The sequence below is a fragment of the Lemur catta genome, chromosome 5 (genome assembly GCF_020740605.2).
Source record: "Lemur catta isolate mLemCat1 chromosome 5, mLemCat1.pri, whole genome shotgun sequence".
In the NCBI taxonomy this organism is placed as follows: Eukaryota; Metazoa; Chordata; class Mammalia; order Primates; family Lemuridae; genus Lemur; species Lemur catta.
Genome location: NC_059132.1, coordinates 40,246,293 through 40,274,075, shown reverse-complemented (window position 1 = coordinate 40,274,075; position 27,783 = coordinate 40,246,293). Strand labels below are relative to the sequence as shown.

The 27,783-nt window shown below is 42.5% G+C and overlaps 1 protein-coding gene across 1 annotated transcript in view; it reads left to right on the top strand.

Moving 5' to 3' along the window:
- Positions 1–6,181: 6,181 nt before the first annotated feature.
- The window catches only part of MYLK4 (myosin light chain kinase family member 4), a 72,462-nt gene continuing 50,860 nt past the window's right edge, over positions 6,182–27,783 (top strand). The window contains exon 1 of the mRNA XM_045551569.1: positions 6,182–6,355. Coding sequence (XP_045407525.1) covers positions 6,197–6,355 — 159 coding nt within the window. The 5' untranslated portion in view covers positions 6,182–6,196. The remainder of the gene's footprint in view (positions 6,356–27,783) is intronic.

The window sequence follows — 27,783 nt, the reverse complement described above, 5'->3', positions numbered from 1 at the left end:
TTATATATGAATTTATTTATGAGTAGTTTTTGTATCATGTACTTCATTCCCATTGAAATATCATGTGTTGTTTTCTAAACAATACATTAACTCAGTGACATTTATATGAATCAAAAGGGATATACTTAAAGGAACAATTTGTGCAACTGTTATAGAAGTAATGAACTGAAACATTATTTTATATTTCTGAAAGAGATTAATTTTTAAATGATCCCATCCATATTTTAATCTAATTTTAAAAACCCTGTTTTTTTATTTCACAATATTTTGCTACTTATTGTCACTTGGAAATTTTAAGGGTCTAATATCAAGCTAGGCTGTAAATAAATCTGGACATTCTGTAACATCATCATCCTCCATGCTCGAAGTATCCTATCTCTAAGCAGAAAATAAGAGATAGAAGTTATTTTTAAATTACCATTAATTTTTCTATTAACTACAAAACCTTATATAACATGGTATTCATGCCAGGAGAAGAAAAGTGTGAGAGTCTTAACTGTCTCCCACTCACCATCTCTTCTTCCTTTTCTTCGGCTCCAGGTGACCCAGCAAGTATGAGATATGATTTATGTCTCCTTGGATCCCAGCCTGGGTCATGTGGAACAGCAGGCCACAATCTGTTCAGTAGTGCTTTTTTCCCCCTTCTTTTAATAAGCTTACATTTTATTAATCACGTTATTGGGTTTTCTTTTTTCTTAATGACATTATTGAAGTATAATTTACCTATCATAAAATTCACCCATCTCAAGTGTACAATTCAGCAATATTTTAAGAAACTTACTTAAGTTTTACGATCATCTCCACAGTACCTCCCCTGGTAAGATTTTGTTTACAGTTAACCCCTGTTTCCTACTCCCAGCCTCAGGCAAAGACCAACATACTCACTATGTCTACAGAGTTCCCTCTTCTGGACATTTCATACAAATGATATAATACTCTGTGATCTTTGTTTCTGTTTTTTTTTCACTAAGTACAATGTTTCTGTTCATCCATTTTGTAGCAGACATCAGTATTTCATTTCTTTAACTAGCTGAGTCATATTTCCTTTGTATGGTTACACCGTATTTTGTTTTCCCATTCACCAAACCAACTGATAGACATTTGGGTTGTTCCCAATTTTTGGCTATTGTAAATAATGCTGCTATAAACATTCATGTGCAAGGCTTTGTGTGTTCACATGTTTTCATTTCTCTTGGGTAGATACCTTAAGAGATTTGCTAGGTAACACAGAAAATAACTTTTTAAGAAAACTCCAAACTGTTTTACAAAACACTTGTACCATTTTACACTCCTATCCATATGTCTGATGAGGGTTCTGGTTTTTCCACATCCTCTTCAACACTTGCTTTTTCTCTCTTTTTAAATTATGGCTATCAGGTAGGTGTGAAAGGCTATTTTATTGGGATTTTAATTTGCATCTCCCTGATAACTGACTTTGAGCATTTTTTTAAATTAATAAGCATGTGCTTGTTAATTATTTTTATATCTTCTTTGGCGAGGTGTCTATTTAAATCTTTTGTCTATTTTAAAAATTGGAATATTTGTCATCCCATTATTGAGTTGCAAGACTTCACTGTATATCCTGGATACAGTCCTTTATCAAATATGTGATTTCACAGTATTTTCTCCAAGTCTGTACCTGGTCTTTTCATTTTCCTAATGGTATCTTTGAAGAGAAAACATTTTGAATTTTGATGAAGTGTAACCTATCAATTTTTGCTTTTATGGATTGTATACAGTGATGCTTTTTAAAAGGAAAAAATTTTGATTGTAATGTGGATAACAGGTATGCAGTAGCCTTTTCTTTGCATTTTGGTATTTATGACAATTGCTCCACTTTTGTAAATGTTCAAGAGGTCATATTTTTCTGGAAATATTCAGAATGCTATGTGCAAATAGAAACTATTAGTGTTATCCAGCCTGGCTTCAATGCCAACCAGTAGGCAGGGCTATCATCGATGTGTCTTCATGTGGTTCCTTTGACAGCACAGTCTCTTACTCAGCTAATGGAAATGTCTTGTGAAAAAAAATCAAGGGATTCTTTTCCATGGCTCTGTGGAATGCTGTTTTCCTGATGTCAGTATATTTTTTAAGTTGTATAACTCCAAAATGTCATGGAAATACTGGAAAAGTATTGCTGGGACTGCTCATAGCCTTACTAATGAAAATTTCCAGGCATAAAAGTATCTTTAAGGCATTCAGAATGTTTTATGGTCATGGACTTAGGGTCCAGAGGCTAGGCAGATAGACCATAATGAATATAAAGGTATAACCTGTCCTCTGTGGTCCAGTGTTGTGCCAGGCTGCTTGTCCTCCATGCTGGAAACAGTGGGGCATAGGAGAACTGGACTACTGTCACCTAATTTTAGAAGACAAGCAGCATGGCTTCTTTTAATTGACTTGTTTTTTAGGACAAATAGACACAATTAAAGATCATTCTTTCTAGTAATTAATCAAATTTTAATATATATTGAGCACACATTGTACCTGGAAATATCTATATGTGGGTGACTTCCAAATTTATGTCTCCAACTTATAGCCCTCCCTGAACTCCAGATTTCTATCTCCACAGCCCTTCCCACCTGAGCGTTCAATGGGCTTGCTGAAAGTAGAACAACTGACCTTCCCGCAACATTTATTTCTTCCACAGACTTCTCCATTTCAGCTAATCAAATCTGTCCTTCACGTACTCACGGGAAAATTTGCAAAGTTGTCCTTGTCTGTCTTCTTTCTTTCATACCTCTACCCAATCCATCACAAATATTACTGGTTCTAAATGTAATGTGGAATTCTGCATGGATTCTAGAACAGAAAAAGGACATTAGGAAAACAAACCCCAACAAAATAAAGCATTAAGTTTGGTTAATAATAATACATCAACATTGGTTCATTAATTGTGACAAGTATACCATGTCCATGTAAGATATTAAAAACAGGGAAAATAGTGGGGCACAGTGGCTCATGCCTGTAATCCTAGCACTTTGGGAGGTCAAGGTGAGAGGATTGCTTGAGCCTAGGAGCTCAACACCAACTGGAGCAACATAGCAAGACTCCATCTCTACAAAAAATAGAAAAATTAGCTGAGTGTGGTGACACATGCCTGTAGTCCCAGCTACTGGGGAGGCCAAGGCAGGAGGCTGGCTTGAGCCTAGGAGTTTGAGGTTGCAGTGACCAATGATGACACCACTGCGCTCTAACTTGGGTGACAGAGTAAGACCTTGTCTCACAAAAAAAAAAAAAAAAAAAGGAAAAATAAAATAAATAGGGGATGCAAGGGATAGGGGAACTCTCTGAACTATTCTTATGCTTTTTCTGTAGTTCTAAAACTGGTTTTTTGTTGTTTCTAAAGACAAGCAAAGGAATGGATTCTACTGGTCTCTGGTTGACTATAGCCTGTGGTTGGTCTGCTGGAGCCGGCCGAGGGGTGGAAATTCTGATTTTGCTGTTTTGGTGGTCTGGGTGGTCTGCATGGTCTGGGTGGAGGGTGGGGCTGAATCAGCAGCAGCACACACACATTTTTCTTCTGGTGGGGGTTTGTCATCTTATCAGTACTTTTATGCAATTTAATTCCACCAGTAAAAATTGATAACCTCAAATCAGTTCAGTTTCTTCATAATCATTTTGTCAGATAATTTATCTTCCACAAATCTGCAGTTCTGCATCATTACTCTTCTGGAAGAACAAAATTCTCTAATCCTAGAAAAGTAACAAGAGTTCTATTTTTAAAAAGATTTTGCTGTAATTCTTTAAGTGCTACTTAAAATGGAAAACATGTATTTTTATTTTATATGACACATGTTGATCTGAATTAAAAATAAGAGCTTAAAAATAGCAAGGGAACACAGAGGCTGGGGTTGTCCTGGGGCGTGCAGGGGCCAGCACAGGCTACAGATAAGAGGTGACAATTGGCTGGGCCCTGAAGAATTTATAATACTAATTCCAGTCTGTAGGCAATCAAGGTTTTATGTCACCTAAATAAATGCACTACTATTAGAGTCGGGCACGTGAATTGTTTCCATATTAACTCCAGTTTCTTGGTCTGTGGCAGAAAACTAGGGGGGAAGCCACAGTGTTGCTTATAAGGAGAATTTTTGAAAATTTCATCCCTGTTCTTCCTACCTACCTGGATACTTGTGCTTTTGACCTTTCCCTGGAGTTATAAACAGTTGGAGACACGGCAAATACTTTTAAGGACTGAGAAAACAAACTTGCTAAGTGCTGGAAGATCTCCTATATTGCCGTAGGAGTCTGTTCAGAGTATGAGATGGGCAAACAGAGGTGGCTGTGGGGGTTCCCACACCTGGAATTTTCCCGGCTAGGGGAGAGCTCTTAAATAATCCTGAGTCCAAGAGGGGCAGGAGGGCTAGGCAGCTGATCGCTGAGAACAGATCTGGCTTTGTAAATCCGAGAGTGTTGGCAACACTGGTACGAGGGAAAGGTGAAGGTGATATTTCATCCAGTGTTCCCAGCTTGTCCTCTCCTTACCTGACCTTTGAAATGGAGCCATTGGCCTTGAAAAGCCTAGTGTCTAAAATTAATATTTTTCCCCGTCTGACTAAGAAGGCAACAGCTGAGCAACATGAGATCAAGGGCCATACCAATTTAAACAGGGGCTCCAAGTGGCATCTGAGAGAGAAGATACTTCCTCTCATAATGGACACTTGTCTTTTCAGAAGACTTCTACTGATTGAAAGTCAAGAGTCTTACTGGAGAATTCTGTAGTCAGTTTGAATTCTGCAAAATTTCCCTTTATCTGCTGGAACATACACTCAACACTTGGAGTGGTTCAAACTCTATGATGTCCTCCTATATATAAATGGTAATTATTTTTGTTTATTGTTATAACCGCTCAAATCTCTTGTTTCTTTCTACGTTGCCTTAAATAAAATGTTACACCAAACTGCAGGTAGAACGAAATGTTTAATGTTTCTTTGCAAAATTATTTTATCTTGAACTTAAGCTTTTGTTTCAATACATGAATTTTGTGTGGCTTCCTGATGCAACTTGAGCACCATCTGTAATATATTTTAGTCATAATTTGTCTTAAAAATAGCCATGCATCTGTTTCCTTATTTTAATAATGATTTTTTCTCAGGGCAATTTGAAAGACTGCTAATAATGGTCTATAATGTGTCTGTAGAGCTCTGGTTGTTGATACTATTTGCATTTTGGTTTGTTTGAATGTCAGCTCTTTATGTGGATAAGGAGATTTTTTTAGAGCAGTGGATTTTAAGTACTTTGGAACTCAAGGGTACTATTTTACTATACAAGTTGAGAAAATGAAAGATGAAGTTTCATGGAGAGAATTACAGATGATTTTTAAGTTGAGAAAAAGCACAAAGAAACAATTTTCAGAAAATTTCCAGCAGGGGGATTCAGGAGCCAGCCATGGAAAATTCAAATCTCTCAAAAAGAGAAACAAACTCTCTTGTGCGCTCTCCCTCTCTCCCTGTGGAATCTCGTGCTTACTCTGTGAGGAAAGCATTTTAAGGAAAGCACAAGGGCTCTGAACTCCTCAGTACATAGCTGATAATGAAGACCCAAAGGAAAGGTCACTGGGTACCTTCTCCATGTGAGAGGACTGCAAGAAAACAAATTTCTTTTTAAAAATAAACAGCAAACATTTTAATGTGTAGGTACAGAAGAGCTCTGGAAAAAGACTCATTTTGTGGAGACCCCTCCCGAGAGGGAGTTGGAACTCCCAAGGGAAGCAGGAGAGACCCCCCTGACGTGGCAAACCCCTCCCACAGAGATGTGAGGAGCAGAACCTGTCATCCCAAATAAACCTATTTAAACAGGCCACCTGATAGAATCTTCTTTTGTACAAAGAGAGAAATATTTAGTCACCCAGTGAAAGTCAAGTTCGCTTCTTACTATTGGCTTTTGTAGGAAAAAGTGAAAAAACGTTTTCCTTTTAAAGTTCCAGCATTGGAAATTCGATATGAACATTAGCATTTCTGCTCCCAATTTTGGATCCTGTCTCCAGTTTAAATGGAAGAGACTTCCAAATTCTCACTGGTCATTCCCCAAGAAGTCAAATGTGTGAATAAGTGATGAAAACTTTCTTTTTTCCTTTCTTTACAGTCAAGAGAAAGAAACACTGAAAAGTCACAATTGTGTCTTGATTCACAAATTGGAGACAGAGAGAGATAAAAACCACACTCCAGACAGTAGCTTAATCAGACTCACCACCAAGATGTTCAAAGTGAAGAGGCTGGAAGAATTCAACACGTGCTATAACAGCAGCCGGCTGGAGAACATGGCCTTTCTTCAGTGCAGGGAAAAGGTTGAGAAAGTGAAATGTTTTCTGGGAGAAAATTCTAGTGAGCAGGATTCACGATCTGGAAAGAATGAGGTAATTATGTGCTAATTCAGTCTCCTAAAATGTATCAGTTCTGCTTTGTCTTTTCTTACACTGTGGAGCCATTTATGATCCTTTTCAAATATTGTTTTGTCACTTGTGTGTAGAATTAAGGGAAGTTTATGAATAGGCAGGCAAAAGTCCGTCTTACTTCACTGAGGATTATATGTGTAAATTATGCAACTGAGTTTGGTACATAATGAGGAGGCATTTGAATATGCATTTCTGCCTGCAGGGTACTCCACATTGTGGTTAGTGGCTTAGGAGTTCCAAAGCCAGCTATGGAAACTCACACTGCAGAAGAGTCCTTTAACATGATGCATTTGGGCTTGAGATTCAGAGAAGCATTGCAAGGGGCACAATTGTTCTGCACAAGTTTCCAATTTCCTCAAGACCTTGAGTTCCTCATGGAGTAGGTGGCAGAGCTATTGACAGTGAGGTTCAGAAAAGGAACAAGCAAGACTTGCTGATGGCATGACTATGAAGCCTGTGTTGTCCTCTGTGCAGAAGGAGGCCCCTGAGTACAATTCCAGCTACTTGTTCTTTGGCGACTTATTAATTTAACTGAGAGATTGTACCATCTGAATAATGCGGTGATAGCTACTGTGAAAATTAAGCGTGATAATGTATGTAAAGCACTCAGCATGGTACCTGCCACTGTAGGTAGCATTTAATAAACAGCAGCAGCAGCAATTCCTACCCTGCCTGGGCCTAGTCGGTTCCCACCCGTCGGCTGTTGGCACACAGCTCCGGCCCAGGCCTTCGTTCCAGCCCACGCGATGGTTTTGAATGTGTTTATCACCCTTCTCTAGACAGGGGTCCTCAAGGTTGGGGCCTCGTGGTACTTGCTCATATATTCTCAGTTGCTTTCCCAGGAATGTGTACGTCATAGGTGACAAAAGTGTTTGTGGAACATACAGATCTATTTAAGTGAATTCTGTATTCTGGTTAGATCATTCTTTTTTAATAATCAGAGTGAATGATTCTTATTAGGCAGGTTTGGGAAACACTCTTCTCTGCCCAGCTGCAGTTCTGAACACCACTACTTGGGTCGGAAGGGCACTTCTGTCCTGGCAACAGACAATGAAATAGAGATGTTGCATATCAAAGGTCTAGGAGGCTTTTTATTTTGAGTGAGTAAGAAGTGACAAAACGTGCCAAAGAAAGGACTAAGACTGAAACAGATTTTTGAGACCTCTGCTTTCCCTGTGTGTTCACTATAGACCAAGAAGAAATTTCCACAGGCAAAATCTAAGTGAGACATGAAAAGCTTTCTCATTAGGGCCTTTAGTAATAAAACAAATGAACAGAAGGATTTTTTTTTCTGTTCATTAATTTCGGTAACACACAGGAGACAAAATATTCTTCTTGGATAACTGTAAAACCATCACTTGCTGTAATAGTTTATATGAATTTGATCAGATTTCAAGTACCATTTTTCTCCAAGTTCTGTCAACTTGTCCAAAACTTGTTCTGTGTTTTTATGAGCACTCAACCCTTTAAAGAGTGAGACAGTGCTAAGCTGGAGCATAAACATTTTTAGGGAGAATTACTTCTGTGATAGCCAACTGCTACAGAGTGTTAGAAATCGCCGATTTGGAAATTAATTATTTTTAGGATGTTTTTGAGGGAAAAACTGAAAATGTTGTGTCTATAGAGACCCTCCAAGAACGTCCTTCCCAGAAAGTCTAATATCCGTTTTGGAACCGGGGCCTCCTCGCTTTGGTCCTGCAGTTGCTACCGTGTTGAAGGTGGGAAGGAGTGACTAGTAGCTCCATAGGTCAGATTCAATTTCTTATTTGTCAATGGAGAAAGGCCTAGAGATACCAGCAATAAATTTCCCTGTCCCTCTCTGGCTGTGTGGAGAAGGGATGGTGCACATGTTGCAGGCACAGAGCTTCTGCCCCTTATGTGGCACCGTCGGCCCTGCTTGCCCAGTCAGTGGGTGCCAGGCAGCCAGCAGGCCTGGCAGCAGCGGTGGAGCAGAGGACACTCCAGCAGCTCAGATGTCTCCAGGTATGCAGACAGCACTAGATTAACACGTCTCCAGCTCCCGCTGGGCCCACAGTAAATCTTTACAATACCACTCCTTTCTCTCCAGCGACTATTCAAAAATTGCTTGTCAAATTTCTCCACTTACTCTCCTTTCTCTCTTGTCCCTTCTATCTTTGAGAAGATTAGCACTGCTAATCATAGTAGGAACATGCTGGAAAGAATTTATTCTGAATTTCAGACACTCTGATGTGAAAGCTTTGTTCTGGAAGCTTCAAGTGCAATTTCTTTCTCGAATCCTCTGTAACTACTCTCCAGTCTCAAAAGGGGAAGAATTATATATCACTTTAACAAGTTATATTTGTTAAAATAGTGTGATAAAATTCAGGTCCTTTTTCTTTTCTTGCTGTTAACCAGATTTTTCTATTTAATTTATTTTTCCTCCACTGAATTTATTTTTAACTATTTTGTTTTTTTTCCTCGATGTTTTGTTGAATTTATGAAATACTATATGTTCCACTTTTCTTCTTTCTATTTAAGGTCTTGTTCTCTTAATTTTCCACTTTCCTTTTTATTCTGTTTTCTAATGACTTTTTGCACTCTATTATATTCCAAAGGGTGTTCAAAATCACCTAAATTCTACCTATAGTGTAGAATTTTAAAAGTTTTCAGCAGATAACCATATGCAGCAGACAACTACAGAAGTGTGGCTGATCATTCTACAAAAACATGTCAGCATGGACCATCCACTCCACATCCGTGCTTGTAAGACTTCTGAGTGATTTACTTCTGCATTTATCCTAACCTTCGTTGATTTGTGTATAAAAGTCTTCCTTAGTAGGGAATAATTCTTTTTTAAACTACATCTAAACATACATAATATGGTGTTGAAATGAAGTAAAATTAAAAAAAAAAAGTTGATCTGACTTATATGGGTGATGAGCCTAATAGCTCCTGTGTCTATACCATTAAGTTATAAATGACAAATGGCTCTCATAACGATAATTAGCATTATTTTTATACAATCAAATCTAGAGGTTTTTTCTTTTATGGGTTCTCTAGTATGCACATAGTAAGTAACCCTCGTGTTGTATTTCCCTCAGATTTAATTTACTCTTTGGTATAATCTCCCTCTATTATGCACACCCCACCCCCACCCTTGCTTAATGAAAGACAAAGTTCTTGGACAACTAAGTGGCTCTTTCTCCTTGTCACTGCCTTCCTTTGCATGCTGTATACATCCTTACATATTATGCCCAAGGTTATCTATGGTCACCTCCCTGTCTCTTGGTTTTCCCCACCTTCCTGTACACCCCCAGTTACTTATTCTCCATCCAAAAGGCATGGTCCCAAGTGCAAAAGCTGTGGGACACAGGAGTGTGGATGATCGTTCTACAAAAACATGTCAGTGTGGACCACCACTCCGCATCTGTGCTTGTAAGACTTTAAGTGAATTACTTCTGCATTTATCCTAACCCTCATTGATTCATGTTTAAAAGTCTTCCTTAGTAGGGAATAATTCCTCTTGAAAACTAGGTTCAAATTTTTCCATAACCTGACCAGGGGGCATCCCAAAGCTGTCGGGGTAGAAGTAAAGATGGCCTTAGCAGACTCAGGACCTCGAAGCCCCTGAATGTTCAAACCTCTGGTACACATGCTTCAAGGACAAAGCAAAGCAAAATATTTATTAACAGGATATGCAGAAGGACAGAGTGGGTCGGAGCAGAGTGTGGATTTCCCTATTTTGATTGCAGTTGGTGGATTTGATACCAGGTGGCATTTCCTGACCAACTGCTGTGAAATTGTACCATCGGCACCATCCATAATGAGTATAACTTAGATCTCAAAATAACAAGGCTGAGGGTGGAGGTTTTGTGATTTTTAAAGTTGCATTTCCCCACCCCCATCCTTTTGCTCCTCACCCTGTAAGGGCAGGAGAAGGCTCCCTGGCAGTGCCCCAGCCCCAGCAGCCAGCAGATGCCAGTTACTGTGGTGCTAATAGTCCTTGAACTGGGAACAACTCGAATTTGCAGCAGTGTAAATTATCGCCAGCAGGTCTCCCGCTGCCCAGACACCTGTTTTAGATCTGTCACACAAGGTCATCATAATTTTCCTTTTAAAGAGGCAGATTAGTTTTTGGTTGTGTAACTGGAGACATCAGTTGCCGGACTCTGCGAGAACCCTCTGCGACTTGCGACTCCCACTCCTCAGAGCACGGCAGTGGGTGACAATGCTCTGCAAGTGCTTTTGCTAGATCAGGGCAGAGAAGGAGCAGATTAGCCAAGCGACACCCACAGCTGCTCCCAGAGAATGGACTTAACACTTAGAAGAAAAGACGTCTGGGTTGTAGGTAGCGTGTGCCTTCTCGCATCTTCAGTCCTCTGGCACCTGTTCCAGTCCGTGATGACCCGAGGAGGCCACAGGCAGGCCCCTGCTCTCAAGGATGCACAGGTAGTGAAATCACTTCTAACCAAGACAGATTCATTTTGCAGTTCTGTTCGAATGTTTCCAACCTAGGAGTGGCGCTTGCGAAAGGAAATGGATTGCATGCTCTGGCTGAATCCTTGCCCAGGACTCGGTCTCAAGGAGCAGCTGTGACAGCAACAGTGGCACGTGGCACATTCGAACATTTCAAACATTTGCACCAGCTTTTGGGGAACCTCACAGCAGCCATTCCCAATGTATATTAAAGTTGATGATCTGTTTTTGTTTGTGAGAGCTAAAAATAATGTCAACATCTCTCCATTCTCCTCCTTCTTATATGACTTATGAAAAGAAAACAAAATATAAGCAAAACTTCTTTTCCTCTTATTAAGAGATCTATTGCAAACAGCCTGGGGAGTGTGATCGGCCCTTCTCTGCTTTGTCCTTTGAGCCACTGCCTGATAATGCTTTACGCATGATACTGTAGCTATTCCAGGCATGGAACTCGGTCAGAAAAATAGTAGAATTCCAGAAGGAGAGAAATTATTCTAAGGATTTTAGCACTTTTCAAGAGAGAGTATTCATATCTTTTTTCAATTAGCAAAAGATAAAATTATTTTTAAAACAATGTAAGACAGTTCAGGAGTACTAGGGAAAGCAGTCATAATCATTGCTCCTATCTGAAGGTGGGTTTGTGGCAGTATTTCTTGATCTTTTTTTCATTAGCATCCACCTCCTCCCAGAGACTTTTTAGGGTTTTTTCCTGCAGTTGGCCCTTCTCATGGAATTTTAATACCACAGATATACTATATAAAGAGTATAGTAAAGGAGTAAGATTTTTTTTCATCCTCTGCCCCACACAAAAGAACCTATTTTCACTGCTCTGGGGTGTTTTTGCCCCATTGACAATGTTGAATTACAATTTTAAAAACATTTCTTGGGTATGCCTGTGTACAAATGCCTTCTTTATATCTTATTCAACAAGAAACCAGGGCTCGGCGTTGTGGTGGTGTTCAGAGGACAGAGACCTCCCTAATGGCCTGCGCCTTCCTAGGGGACCCTGCCTCAGTGATTCTGTGAGCATCAAGTTCACACTCGGAGGAATTGCCAAATCTTGGAATGGTTCCTCAATCATCTGATCTATCTTAGTTGAGGACAAGGTAAAAGAGATAGGAGAAAGATAGGAACAGATTTTTTTTTTTTAAGACATTATAAAACACTGTAATTCTCTTTAGGTCTGACATTGGTTAAGTCTGTATTTTCAGACTTGGTCACTGTTGCCCAAGCATTAATCATTTTTGGCTATTTGACATATCTCCTATGGAAGTTACAAGAAGGGCTACATTTCTTCTATGGGAAATACCATGACAGCTTTCATGTTCCATATGGAAAAGAATGTGTTATTCTCCCAAGCTCTGGGAACGTAGCCCTCATAGTACTTCCCAATAAAGCTCAATAAGATATATACGCTAGTTAGGAGTATGGTGGATGTATATTTTAAAAAGTTTCTGCAACTTTGTAGCTGTAAAGAAAAGCTCTCTTAAATCAGAATTTACTACATACCATATTAGCTTTTCCCATTGCTAATTATTATTCAGAAATGTGAGCAACATATTGTTTTGGAAATTTCTACAGGCACAGCAGTTTTAGGAGCTGTCTTTTTTATAGAAGTATCAGAGAATCCTACTTGTGATAGGAACATGCTCTGTCTCCGTTCAGGACTTAGAGCAATTGGAAGGTTTGCCAATGCACTGTCTACAGATATCTGCCCGTCTGAAGTTCAGGGTGTCCTTGACCAAATACACAGATGAGTCATATTTATGTGTACATTGTTTAAGCTTCTCAGAATACTTAAAATTATGATAGTTTTGTACCATTTCTGTTATTTGATGAAATATGAGAAAAATATCTTTATTTTCTCTCTCTGAAAGTTAAAACATCGCAGTCAAAAATATAAATCTTGCAAATAAAGTCTGTGTTCCTATGTAAAAGAATGGTTAACATACTTGATAATGAAATTCCTAAATATAATTGGCCAAACTATGCTCCTATCCACTAACCTAAAATGTGACAGTTATAAAATGCACATTTATCTATTAGTTTCCCAGACTTCAATTTTTCACAGACCACCATCATGATTTTTTTTTGCATTTACATGCTATCTTTATTCCTATTAATATTTTTTATAGGCGGGGCACGGTGGTTGACGCCTGTAATCCTAGCACTGTGGGAGGCCGAGGTGGGAGGATCACTCAAGGTCAGGGGTTCGAGACCAGCCTGAGCAAGAGCAAGACCCCGTCTCTACTAAAAAATAGAAGGAAATTAACCAGACAACTAAAAATACATAGAAAAAATTAGCCGGGCATGGTGGCACATGCCTGTAGTCCCAGCTACTCGGGAGGCTGAGGCAGAAGGATTGCTTGAGCCCAGGAGTTGGAGGTTGCTGTGAGCTAGGCTGACGCCATGGCACTCTAGCTCGGGCAACAGAGTGAGACTGTCTCAGAAAATATGTATACATATCTGCCATCTAAAACATTTTAACAAAAGCAAAAATAGAATGAAATCACGGTTTTGATGTACTAATTATAGGCTTTCTAATGCACAATAAGACACACACACACATTTTAGAAATGGCTCACTAGTGTCTGACCTGAAACGTTCCTCACAATGAGGTGGCCCCAAATCAGCCTCTGGACACTGGGGCTCAGGATGCTGTCTCCAGGTCTTTGCCCTGTGCTGTTTGGCCCTTCCACTCCTATTTCTCATTTTCTGCCCACCAGATGGTGACAATAACAGAGACTTCTTCACAAGGAGAGCAGACACAGAGAGAACTGATAATAGGCAGAGTTTATTACAGAAAAATTGATAGATATAAAAATATATGTAAAAACAAAAAACAAAATAAAAAATTAAAAAAAAAAGAAAATTGGTAGGTAAAGTTCACTTAGGGTTCCTTGTGTGCCAAGCACCATGTCTCTATAATGTCGTTCCTGAGTTCCCACCAGAAAGCAGAGACCACACCTGAGACCAGGGCATGTGTGCAGGTGGCTTGTTTTGGGAATTGACTCGAGGGAATAGGTATGGGGGCCTGCGGAGTGTGAAATAGGGAAGGAGGGAAGTCCGACAAGGTTGCATTGCCAAGCCGACCACTTAGAGCAGGGGACCTCAGAGCTGCCCGCCAGTAGGACTGAAGGGGCCACTGATCCACCAGGCACCATCCCCACGGGTGAAGGGACCTGTGCGATGACTAACCTGCTGGCGTTTGCAGTTGCACGTGCATAAGTGCCGGTTCCCACCAGGGTCCCACAGCAGTGCCAGAGAGCCCTGAAGAGAAGGCAAGATGCGGTGGCCTGGGGTGAGGCACTTTCAGACCACACCTGCATGGGGCTGCTTGCCACTGCGACAGCTAGCAGAGCGGGGATGAGACCGTGTGAGGACACGGAGAGGTGCACATATTCTGATGTGTTTCACGTCTCACTGTCAGCTATGAGGTAGGCACTATTGTCTTCATTTTACAGGCGCAGGAGACTTAATTAACCTGCCCAAGATCCACGTACAGTAGGAGGTGGAGCTGGGCTTTGAACCCAATGGTGGGTCCCGAGCTTGCTCCCTAAACCAGCAGTGAGGATTGCCCTGGCCACACCTGGCTTCGTGCCTTACAGTTAGACAACCTGTTCAAGATAGACCCTGGGGGCAGGAGATGTAGCTTCTAGTCCTGACTCAGGGGAGTTCTTTAAATTCTGCAGCATTGATGGTGTTAGGATGATAACGTGTTCATTTGGATACAAATGTAAATATCTCCATGACTCATGGCTTCATCCACTAGGGGATTCTGATGCGTGCAGGTGATGGTGGTGTTTCCCTAATGAATGGGTCACTGAAGGCCTATGCTTTGGCATGTAAATTGTGACTCAAAGATTAGGAACCTTAATGCATAGATCTTGAGGGACACTGGAGGTAAGCTTATCCAAATCCTTCCTCGGAGGGGAAACTCAAAGTCCAGGAGAGGTTAAATGGACTTGCCCAGGATTCAGTAGAGTCTAAGTATTCATTTAAATCTTTACGCCTAGATTCTGTGTTAATTCACTCAACAAATGATTACCGAGCCCCTACAGCGTGGAAGACACTGTGTTGGTTCTGCTGGGATCTCCAGTGATGCTTGCCAAATATGACTCTGGTTTGGGGGGTAAATGCTTGAAAGCCAAAGACACAAGTGTGGTTTTACTTGTTCATGGTCACTGATGGTCTCAAAAAGAGGCAGCATCTGATGAAACAAGATCGTTTCTTTAAAAGGTAAACGTAGGATACATACTCCATTTGTGCAGTGCTATTTGCCTTTAGGAGAGATGTTCTATGTTAGGATGTTCTTTTAGACTACTTGGCAATCCAAGTTATTTAGAAACTTAAAAACTGATAATGACAAATGTTAGGTCTCATTTCTTTTCAGACTTCTAGAATGAGCATGTTGAATTGTTATGATAACACAGGTGAGGTTTTGCAGTCTTGAAGTGGTGTTTGCGTGTTACCTATTTAGGATTCTAACTTGAGTGTATTTATTTTTTTACTGACTTATTTGACAAATATAAACAGTCTTCACTATGTACTGGACCTGGTTTTAAGTACTTTGCAAATATGAACTCACACCTTGTCACACGCTCAGGAGGCAGGTAGTCCCCTGATTGGCTCAATGGATAGCAGTAGCAGTCACTAACATTTATGTTGTGTGGATGGCGTTCCAGGGCTTGTGCTAAATACTTTTCATGCAGTGTGTGTTAATCTTCACAACGGCCCCATGAGTTGGTGTAATTATTATCTCTGTTTTATAGATAAGCAAACTGAGGCTTAGTGAGGTTAGGAACTTGGCCGAAGTTATGCGACTATATAGCAGGTCATCTCTTTCAGAATGGGTTAGCTTGCCTACTTGGTTTTAATTGTAGACATTTTAACTTGACTTTTTAAAAAAAGAATTTATTTCTTAGAGCAGTTTTAGGTTCACAGCAAACTTGAGAGGAAGTTTGTGCCGAGAGTTCCTGTACACCCCTCCCCCACACAAACACAGCCTCTCCCACTGCCAGCCCCCCCCCACCAGAGCGGACAGTTTGCAGTAAGGTTCGCTCTTGGTGCTGCACATTCTATAGGTTTGGAGAAACATATAATGACGTGTATCCACTGGTATAGCAATTTAAAAATTAAAACATGTAAAAATGAAACATTAAGTATTTGAAAATATGCTGTTATCACTGATGAATTTTCTAAAGACAGTTTATACACATGTTCTGAAGTATGTTTCAAATATGATCATTGTTTTGGTTATTTGCTTGATTTCTTTATGCAAATACAGCCAGACTGGGTAGATAAGAGGGTCCGGTGTCTTTGCCACCACAAACTGAGGTTTTTCTCTGGAACGGTGAAGTAAAGGCGACCTCCAGTGGGAAGAAGTTGCAAAACCTACTGTGGCCAGGCAGTCAAGTTAGAGCATTCCAGGCTAATCCTTGCACTTGTTGAAACCAGTGTCAGTCAGCCTGTGCTCAGCTTGAGGTTTCTGGACAGGAGGCACCCAGGAAAGACTACCTTGGAACTGATGAATCCTCAAGCATATATAATAATGTTGGACGATTATAAACTAAATGATGTTTGTCAGCATGCTCTAAAATACTTTATTGTTTTATTATAAAACACATTAATAGGTTTTACATGCTCAGTCATTTATTAATCATAATTGAGTCATGACTGCCAAATGCAATTGACATTTCAGCAAAGATAGATCAGGTTCCCCTGTGTAGCTTTTCATAGTATTGGGTGCTTGTTATTTTTGCAGGTTTGCCTGCTCACGTGTCTTGCCTAATAACAAGAAGTTGCAATGTGGGACATTTTTACTGTACAGTCTAGTTTCACATAAGGCCACAGCTTGAATTTCATTTCTGCCTCTTCCTACTTGTATGACACTGAGCATATTATTATATTTAGCCTCTCTCAGCCATTTCCTCAGCTGGGCTTAATAACAGTGACTCCACACGATTGTTGTATAAAGCAGTTAACCCAGTGCTTGGCATACAGCAGAAATACGCTCAATAAATCAAACAATACACTTTTACTATTCACGGCAGCTAAACTGTTGACACCACTCTGGTCATCTTTTCTGTGGCCCAATCTCTTTCCTGCTAAGAGCCTCACAGACCTTGTTTCCTGAAGGAATTTTCTCCTTTTGAGTCTTTCCATGCCGAATTTCTTTCTGTGGGTGCATGTTGCCACATTTCCCAGGGCCTGGGCGGGGATCCTGGCATCTTGATGTGGTGCTGCCTCAAGCTATGGGCCTTCCCTCCCTCCCGGTCATAGCCTGCCAGGCCCCAGATTCTGCATGTGGCTCCGTGAAGTGTGTTGTGCATCGCCCTTCTCATTGCCACTGGCAGAGCGGCAAAGTGTGTTCGTTTCTCCAGTGTCATCTAAGGATGTGCACAGATGAGACAAGTTATCGGCAGAAACTGTGAAGAGGGAAAAAGGAACTCCATCCAGTCCAGAGTGAATAAGATACCCAGCTACTACCAAGACCATAGATGTGAACACACCTGGGAAAGTCAAACGCGTTATGCAATGCTGAGTGGTAGGATCGCATTATTTGATGTGCATAAGAACTACTCAGCATGCCAGGGGAGCCAGGGAATGCATGGCTAGTTCAAGCCTGATGCAGATACAGTTCACAAAGATTTATAAACTCTACAGTTATGAAATTATGATAATTACTATCATCAATATAACAAAGGAGATAGGAGCGATTCCTCTGGCATCCTGTCCAGAGCCTTTGTCTCTTGGTATTTCAAATGGTGAGAGACTAGACTTCCCTGGTTATTCGATGCCACAGCAGAAGCCACATTCTCCCCCTTCCACTCTCTGTCCTGTTGGCTGAGAAGGCCACATATAGTTTGTCACAGAGCTGTGTATCCAAATGAAATTAGCTGCGGATGTAGGAAGCATAGAAAGTCACCAGGCATAATGGCTAGCTCTTAAGCTGGTCCACCATAGGATAATGATTTACAACTGAAACCTGCCAGAGTCTACTGCCAGTCATTGCATTTTAGTATTGTGTTCTTGTATGATTGATTTTATGTGGGATTATTAATATTATTTTCCAACACATAATCTTAGAAACTCTCAGTGCAGTTTAGACTATTAAAGGCTCTGAGAGACTTCTGTTAAAATGACCACAGGCGGCTGCTGGGGCGCACATCTTAGTCTCAGCCACTCAGGAGGCCCAGCAGTTTGAAGCCAGCGTGGGCAAAGTATCGAGACCCCGTATCTAAAAACAACAACAAAGAAAACAAAGCCCTTTTAAACCAAGCACAAGGGAAGCATTCAGTAAATGTTAACTCATATCTGTAAGATTATTAGCACTATTATTTATCCAAGAACTTTCAAAATTTATTTGACCACTGAACTCTTCTGTTTCCTGACTCATAATTATCATCTTAGGGAGCTGTGAAATGTATTTTGGTGAATACTGGTTTAGTCTGGACCAATGATTGAGTTTGGTATCAAAGAGGCCCAAATTCAAATCCCTGTGGGACCACTTACCAACTCTGTGACCTTAGCCATTTAACTGTTCTGAGTTTCAGTTCTCGGTTCACCAAAATGGTATAATATTGCCAACCTTGCAGGATTACTGGGGAGATTAAATTGGGTAATTTGTCTGTTAGCAAGTGGCTCAGTGCCTGACACAGAGATGTGACCCAAAAGCTTAAGTTCTCTTCCCACTTCTTTATTTTTCCCCATGCCTGTCCTCCTTCCCCCTCCTCTTCTATGCCTTTTGAAATCCTTCAAGGCCAGATTGAAACCCCGCCACAGTTGATTCATTTGATGTCCAGTGTGCACAGATTAGATCATCCTTTAAATGCACTGTTTCCATACCCTGTGCTAGGCATGTGGATGGTTTTGGAGTCCTTCATGACACTATCATTTCACAGGGGTGGCCCTTGGTCCTAAACATGAGGATCTCCTCCTGCAGAGGTCCTTGCCTATGTTTCTCTGTGTCCTTCACATGAGGCCTGTCCATTCTCATGTGTGTGCTGATTATTACCAATGCATTTTAGGTATAATTTCATATTTGAAGTCTTAGGAATGAGGATAACGGTTAATGTACTTATTGAAAATATTTAAACAAAGTAATAAGCAGGGCCAACCTCCATATAGAAGAATATTTGGAACAATGTAGAGTTTGTATATTTTCCCCAATAGCTTCCACAAGGACTTTAGCGGAATTTTAATTGTTTATAGACTGGTAGAATCAAACTTGAGAGGTTAGCGAGGTCTGAGAAGCCCCAGTTTTCTTCATTTACCCTCAGATAAGAGTGTTGGAAATGAGAGAAAAATACCCATAGTTCTGAGTGCTTTCTGCCCCCTTCTGAAGAATAAAGCAATCTGATTCTCTTCAGTCAAGATCTGTCTGCTAACTTTCACTCTGAAGTGACTCTAACAATGAAAAGTGTTTGTAATGATAGCCAAGAGGCAGTGCCCAGGTTCTGAAGTTTCTTTTGGATTCATCCAAGAAAGGGTAACTTAATTTTAATATACTTTTATTTGTTTTATATATTCTAGGCTTTGACAGTTGCTATTTTATGTGGATGCAAAAGGCCGTTCACCACAAGCTAGAATCTTACTACTCACAGGGTAGTTCATGCCACTCAGAGTCAGCACCGCTTCCCTGGGAACTTGTCACAAATGCAGGCTCCCAGCCCCCCCCACTCGCTGAACAGGAATCTGCATTTTAACAAGGTACCTGGTTGATTTGTGAGCACATTAAAGTTGAGAAGCACTAGAATATTTGTTACCCTTGCAATTGATAAATGAAGGGTCAAAATTTCCTTCAGAAAAACCACTGAAAGAAAAATAAAGGTAATATTTGCTACCACAGTTGTGAATATGTTTACCTATATAATATTCATATGCCTATTACATATATGCACACATATATATCTGGACTACACGTGTGTAGTGTATGTATGTGTATATATAAAAATATATATTCTCCCAGGAGTCAGGCTGTTCCTTGGGAACCAGGCAGTATCCTTTCTTGAACATTTTGAGAGCATATTTTCCTTGACAAAATGAGTATTGCTAATAATAGTTCTTTCCATTAGATTTCTCAGGCAGACAAAACACAGCACTTGTCCTGCGGCCAGTCAGATAAGCTGGGGTGACAGGACATGTGGAGTGGCAGCACGCCCCGTCTGCCCTGGGAGGGTCACACGGTCCCCTGGGAGGCGGGTCTGGACTGAGTTCCTTGCCCATTGGAAGGGTGGTGGCCCTGTGACGAGACGCTGACACAAATTCCTTGGTCTGCCCTTGACGGCAAAGAAGCAGGTGGTTTAATTGAAAGTCATAACTGTGCTGGGTAAAGGAACATGGGTTCATGGGACTTGACCTTCTGGCTGCGTTACTTCTGCCAGGGGCTTGCCATTGTGGATCTGAGACACGCGTGTGTGATGTGGAGAAGCTGAGTCCCACTGCATTCTGTGGGTTATAGGATGGCTTTTTGTTCCCAAGTTCCCAGGGACAAGTGGGAAGGTCACTGGTGTCTGGAGTTTGTGGGTCTATCTGGGCTTTGCCACTCACTCTAGATAAGTGACTTGAGCAAGTCATGGGGTGCTCTGATGTTGATTATTTATTTATCAAGGGAGAGAACCACTGAAGGTAAGAATCACCTGGGGTGCCCGGTTAGTGTACGGATTCCTGGGCCCCTCTAGAAACCACTGAAGCAAGCACAATTTCCATGAGTGGAGCATGGGAATCTGTGCTTTTAACAGCCCTCTAGGGGTTCGGTTTGCACTGTCCTAGGGAAGCCACTCGGTTACGGTCGAGTGCACTTTCCTTCTTCATTCTTCTAAACCTGCTCATATCAGGAGATGCCAACTGGCAACTGAGAAGATGATATTGTGTCATTGCTGGGGGTTTGTTAGACTGTAAAAAGATGTTAAACTTTAAAATATTTGCCCTTGCTCTGGGCTGACAAATCATCATCCCTACCTCTTACAGTTAAGTTAGTCTTGTGACCACTTACGTTTCCTCACCAGCAGAATGGGGCTCATTGACGGTAATAACCGCCTCTTAGATGGGCCTTTGTTCCGAGTGACCTCTGCATGCTTGTGAGCTGTTGTTACAGTTTCTTGCTCCGCCTGTTGCTTGCTTGGTTTCTGAGGTCTCTTGGTCTCTGGAGATAATGAATTCATGGACAATTGCAGGAACTACAGTTTTTATGTACATATTTCCATTTCTACCATGACTCATCTACCTTTGCATCAGCTGCATTAAGACTGAAATAAAAAATGTTTTGTGGGATTAAAAACTGGGTTCTTGCATACCTGGTTAAGTCAGAAATCTTTCTCTGATAGAACACTAGCTTCCTTTACAGTTTGATATAAGAGATAAAATATGTAGTTGAGGTAGCAAAAGCAGATTTGTGCAGGATAAAACCAACAGATTAAAAACAATTCAAAACTAGGAAGGGTATAATACAACAGTTTACAGAAGAATTGAGTTGAGAATCATTTTGCTGTCTGTGAAGACAGGTAAAAAGATCTTTCTCTGCCTGAGTGATGATAATAAAGGAAACCTTCCTGGACTCTACTGGAGACACTGAATGAAATCCAACTCCAGTGTTCTTAGCTCTAAACACGTCCACAAATAGACGGAGAGAGCAGATGGGGACGGAGGGTCAGGGGAGGATGTGAGGGAAAGAATGTTTGGCAGAAACCGCCAAGACTAGGTGGAGTGGAGCCCAAACTTCCCACAGCGTGGGGTCACTCTCGGCAGAAGCAAAGCACAGTCCAGTCCCTTTGGTCTTTCCTGCAAAACTCTCTTGATTTGCAATTTTATGGTGTTAGTGGAGACTCAGCAACCTCCCGGAATGTGGATGCAACACCCCCACTAGACTCCATGAGCTTCACTGGGTCCCAAGGGTCACTCAGATCTGGCACAGTGTGGCATCCCAGGGCCACTGCAGAGCTGGTCAGTGACCTCTGTCAGACCAGGGTCCCCTCAGGCAGACTCTGTGGGTGTATGTGTGGACCTAGGGGGGAGGTTCTGTAAGCCAAAGTTCCAGGACTTATTCTATTCTGCTCAGGCTCAGTTGAGAGGATTTGTTAAGTGCTTCCTGAGTGTACACATATTCACTAGGATCTCTAGAGCAGGCCAAGGAGATGGAGTTTACAGAGCCCATCGTGATTAGCTGTGGGACCTATATAAATCTGTAGCTTGCTGAGTTGGTATTTGAAATATGGGGTTAATGCTATGGCTCCCATCTGGGCTGCTGTGTGGGATAAATAGATGCTATGTATTAATGTAAAATGCTCAGTACTGTGCCTGGGTATTAAACAGTCAGTACTCAATAAATGGTAGCTATTTAATACAATCATTATTAATGTTATTGTTACGGTGACTCTACAAGTTTATCATTTCCTGGTGGTGGGAACGTCTGATTGAGTGAATCAGGAGGAAAGCAAGACTGGGCAAACCCAGAATGGGTCTTGGGGACTGTCCCCCTGCAGGTGGGTTCTGCAGGTGCACAGGCTTCCTGTACTGTCACTTCAGCTTGTGCAGAAGCAGAGTCCTCCCAGCCCAGACGGTCAGCCTGGCTGCCGGTGGTGGCCCCGCTGTGGAGAGGGCTCAGGCTGGGGCCATCTATTTTAATGGCTACCTGCTACTGCTGCCACTTTCTCTACCAATCTCCTTAAAATTCTGAATTTGGAGCCAAATCTCCAGGTCCTTTGTAATAAAAGATAAACTAGGCATAGAAAAGTGGAATCACAGAAAATAGCATTTATTAATTTCACCAGTGTTCATTAAACATCCGGTGGGTGGGTGTCAGGTGAATGGGTGAGGGAGAATGGATACACGGTGAATAAAAGAAACAGCGCCCCGTGTCCCTAATCTTAGAGTGAGGTCAGGCAATTGGAAGGGTGCTAAGGGTTAAGACAGGAGCAGAAGTCCAGAGCAGGGGATTTTACCCAATCTGTAGGGATTAAGGAAGGCTTTTTTGAGCAAGTGAAGCTTCCGTCTGCACGTGGAGGAGCTTTAGGACTAATGCCAGGGCAGCATACAGGAGGTGCTCAGTAAAGGTGCAGTTGGGGGTGAAGGGATGCGGCCAGGCATGGTCGGGGCCACGTGCCTTTTAAGACCCACGTACCTAGAGTCCGGAGAGCGTGGAGTGGGCCCCAGAGCTGAGACACCAAGGTGCAGCCCGTTCCCACCCTCTTGCCAGGTCCCAGCTCCTTGTCATATTCCTACTATTTTTGTCACCCCTAAAAGTTAATTCTGGTAGTTCCAGTGTTCATTCCTGGGACTTCTTAGAAATGAAATTATGCTCGGTGCCATTTCCCTTCCTTCTGAAATTACTATCGCTATATTTTTAGTATGTTCTGAGGGAGTGAAAAGCATTACTTTCCTCTAGTTTTCCACATAACCTCTTCTGATGACTACCCCTTTTAAATGCTTTTTTTAAAAAAGGCTACCCAGCCTGAATTAGCTTTTCTGTAAGAAAAGGTCTTTCGTGGTTTATAAATTTTAATGCAGGATGCTAACTGCCAGGGTATTTTTGGACTACAGCCAGGGGTTTAAGCAGCCTCCCGTCACAGATGAAACGAGGCCAGGCTGAGCTGCACCTGGAGACAGTGGTCCTTTCATCCTTCACGTTCAAAGTCATGACACCTCCCGTTTTCAACCTTAGGACATCAAGAATTTTCTTTTAAAACTTGTTTCCTGGAAATAGGTCTTTGCTGTGCTAATGGATAATTTTTCACTTTATATTTTTTTAAGGTGCATAAATTCTATTTTTTTCCTTTTGCAAATAAGGAAAAAAAAACAGGGTGTATGTGTGGGGGGCCATGGTAAGTGTCTCCTCCATATTACATAGTACAGGCCATTACTGTCCTGGTTTTTAAAATGTTTCATTAGCAACAAGGGATTCCTACACTGCCCTATTCATTCCCTGTTCCTCCTCAGACACTGCACTGATTATTTTGACTAAAAGTGCTGAGTAAGAGAATATTGCCTGAAAATTAGCCTCTTAAGTGAGTGCCAGGGCTTGAAGCACACGGGGACCTGCTCCTGTAGCTGCGTAGCATCCCTCATTCAACACTGCAATGAAAGCAACTGGGCTTGAGACTTTACTCACTGCCCGTGTTTTCTGCACTATTTCTCTCCCAAGCTGAGAGATTCTCCTGAAATGCAGGGTGACTCCAAGCTGGCAAAGCGTAAAATTTTAAAAGGTGCTCCCTCTGGGGTAGTAGATTGACAGGGAGCTCCTTCTGCGTGCCCCGTGGGCTCACATCTTGGCCAGCTGATGAGGCTTCTGGGAGAAGAAGACATCCCCTCCCGGCTTAGCGAGGGGAGCCGTCTGGCTCGCTCTCCGCCCCTGGGGCCTTGCTGGCCGAGTCCTCCGCACTCTCTTCTTAGCTCCCTGTCCACTCATTCTTGCTGAGCCCCTGACATTGTATTCGGAAGACTACAGATAATGCGGTTTTGAAAGAAATACAGCGGGTTTTTCGGTGAGGCAATTTTAAGATTGCCAACTGCGTTTCTGCCTGGATGGTGGGAAGTTGTCTTGGGCCCGGTGGTCCTGCAGGGAGGAGTTGCTGGAACGTCCCTTCTCGGTTATGTAAATGAAAAAAAATCCCAGCAGCCACACCTCTGGACACGTTCTAACACGGTCCTTTGTAGGTTGTCAGAAACCTCTCTCCTGATAGTCCTGGTGTGTAAGTGCTGCAAAATGCCCCTGAGGAGGAGCCTCAATGGAAGAAACAAAATGAGACTCTTATCCCCTTCCTAGTGAGGTTCAAATTTGTTAAAATACATCTGATGAACTACAGCCCGCAGTCAGAAAGCAGCCCAGGAGGACTGATGGGAGGCCATCCGGGAGGGAGGCTGGCACCTGCTGCAGGCAGGGCTCAGGGTAGGCAGCTGAGAAAATAGACCCCTGGTGAAACTGGGATGTCATGTAAACAGGGGATCATTTCAGTATAAATATGTAATAGTTGATACATATTTATACTAAAAAGTTACTTGTTGGTCATCTGACATTCAAATCTCACTAGGCATCCTGTATTTTCATTTGTGTGGCACCAGGGGCATGGCCTGGAAGTGAGGCTGGCACATGATGTGTGCTCTGTAACCGTGGCTTTGCATGAGTGTGAGCTAAAGAGCTGAAACCTCGGGAGCCCAGCCGTGAGCACGGTCGGTGGACTGTGCCCCAGGAGGGAGTGGAAACATCCTTGGAACCATTGTGTCACGCCTACAAACAGCAACCAGCAAAGGCTTCATTCTGCCACTGGGCACTGCCGTGGCAAAGCTGGGGGGGTGTGGTGGTGGGCCGCAGCCACAGAAGGGGAAATGCAGAAAACGCGGACCGCTGCGCAGTGCTGATATCCTCAGCTCTCTTCCCTGGGGTCAGAAGCAGGCCTCGCTTCTGGGGTTGGGGAGCGGGAGTGGGGATGAAGCAAGAGAGATGCCAGAGACTGCTGATGGGGAGGTGGGTGCTGCACAGACGGGTGTGAAAAATTAAGGGAAAGCAGATGTGAATTTACTTGATTTCCAGGTTGGAGAGGAGGAGCCGGCCAGGTGCAGAGGAATTTGATCACTGTGGTAACCAGAACAGAAGGGGAACAGTTCTGTGGCCCCCCGGGGGGTTCCCAGTGCCAGCCTCAGCAGGCATGACGGGGGAGCCAGGGCGCGGGCGGCATGGGGCAGGGCACACTCAGAAGGGGGTGCAGGGAACCGCAAGCACATGGGGCAAAGCAGGAAGAGGCGGGAGACAGGATGCAAAGGCAGCTCGGCTCCAGGCCACAGAGCGCCTGATAAGGGAGCGTGGACTCCCCCAAAGCTGGGCACTACCAAACTGTTTTTTTAAAAGCTCTTTCTTCAGACAGTACATGATGAATTAAATAAAAGGCATCGAAGTGGTTCCTTGGGAGGGGCGAGGACCCAACCTCCTCCTGTTCTGCAGCAAGCAGTAGGGTTTCGCTGCCCCACCCGTGCCTTACATGTGAAGCATACCAACAACAAATACGAAGACACCAGTGTGCTGCAACCGGATTTGCTGCCCAGTGTCTGAAGCCATTTGTTGGGACTTTGTTTTTCAAACTGTGGTACCTGGATCACCTTTAAAAATAAAGATATCAGCTCTGCTACTTACTACCCCAGTGACCTTGGATTCATTACTTAACCTTTCTGTGCCTCAGTTTACTTGTATATAAAATGGGGGGAAATGAAGCACATTTAAGGTTGAGATAAGCACTAAATAAGGGCTGTGCCAGGGCCATTGTGAGCCCTCAGTAAATGATAGATATTGATGATGATGATGATGATGATGAGATGTTAGCCAACCATGTTATTATTTATTTATTTATTTATTTATTTATTTATTTATTTATTTTTTTGAGACAGAGTCTCACTTTGTTGCCCAGGCTAGAGTGAGTGCTGTGACGTCAGCCTAGCTCACAGCAACCTCAAACTCCTGGGCTTAAGCGATCCTACTGCCCGAGTAGCTGGGACTACAGGCATGCGCCACCATGCCCAGCTAATTTTTTTTTCTATATATATTTTTAGTTGGCCAGATAATTTATTTTTATTTTTAGTAGAGATGAGGTCTCGCTCAGGCTGGTCTTGAACTCCTTACCTCGAGCGATCCACCCGCCTCGGCCTCCCAGAGTGCTAGGATTACAGGCGTGAGCCACCGCACCCGGCCTATTTTTTTATTTTTGAGCCTCACTCCAGCCCTATGAAATCAAAACATCTGATCCTCATGCTTAAATGCAACCCAGAGGCCAGGCATGGTGGCTCACACCTGTAATCCTAGTGCTATGGGAGGCTGAGGCAGGAGGATCGCTTGAGCCCAGGAGTTTGAGGTTGCAGTGAGCTGTGATGACGCCACTGCACTCCAGCCTGGGCAAAAGAGCAAGACTCTGTCTCAAGGAAAAAAAAAAAAAAAGCAACCCTGAGACCCTGAGTTATTCTTAGCCATTCTAAAATTTGGAAGCATTGGCTTTTATTTACTTTCTGTGAAAGAGTGACTGTCCTTGGGGGGCTTCCCACTTACCCGTGCATGGGGGTGAGTGTGGGGAGCTCTCCAGTGCCTGCCACCCTCTCACTCCGGGCAGCCCCCTCCCTGGCAGTCCTTGTGCCCCTCTACTCCCATTTCATGCCGAAAGCTTTGCGGGACCTTCAGGGTTTTGCTCTTTCTGTGTGGCCAGAACCTTAGAGTAGTGGAATACAAATTGTTTATGTTTGAGGCTGAGCAGTGGCTTTATTTTGTTTTAAAAGGTAGGAGCCTCTGATTGTGACTTTGTCAATGGATCCAGTTCTTTAAGATTCGTGATGATTGGCAAAGAGACCAGAAAGAGCAAATTCTCTGTGTCCATTGGGTTCCACCAGTTCTGCCTACGTCTATGGGCTCTGAAACCACACAGTGGGCTGTACGCGGCCACCTTTCAGATCACAGAATCTGACACACTGACAATTTCAAAGTACCACGTATCATGAAACTGGCTTTTTCTGCTGTGAGACAATAATACAGTTTTAAGGATGCTTACACAGAAATTTGTTTCAGCTTGATTTATCATTTGACTAATTAAGGAGGAGGCGCAGCTAAAGATTTGGAGGCGACTCTAGTTTGGATTCCTTTGCACCACTCCTGCCTTTCACTGTGTTTTCTCATTTTTGGTGCTGGCCCAACAACCTTAGGCATGGCTTCTGTCTCCCCTGCGTTGGAGTGGTGAATTTTCTCAGTGGCTGAAAGGAGAGCACAGCAAGAATGGAATTTACTTAAGCAGACACCTAACACTGAGATCTGGTTTCATGCCGACTCATTACCTACAGTCTAAAAACACTTAAAACCATTTCCTGGCAAGATGGCCATGGCTCTGTGGGCCCAGAACCCCTTCCCTCCTCTCACCTACTACATATTCTCTGCCTTTCATTACATCTGTCTATAACCTGAAACACTTTACTTTTTTGCGATTTTG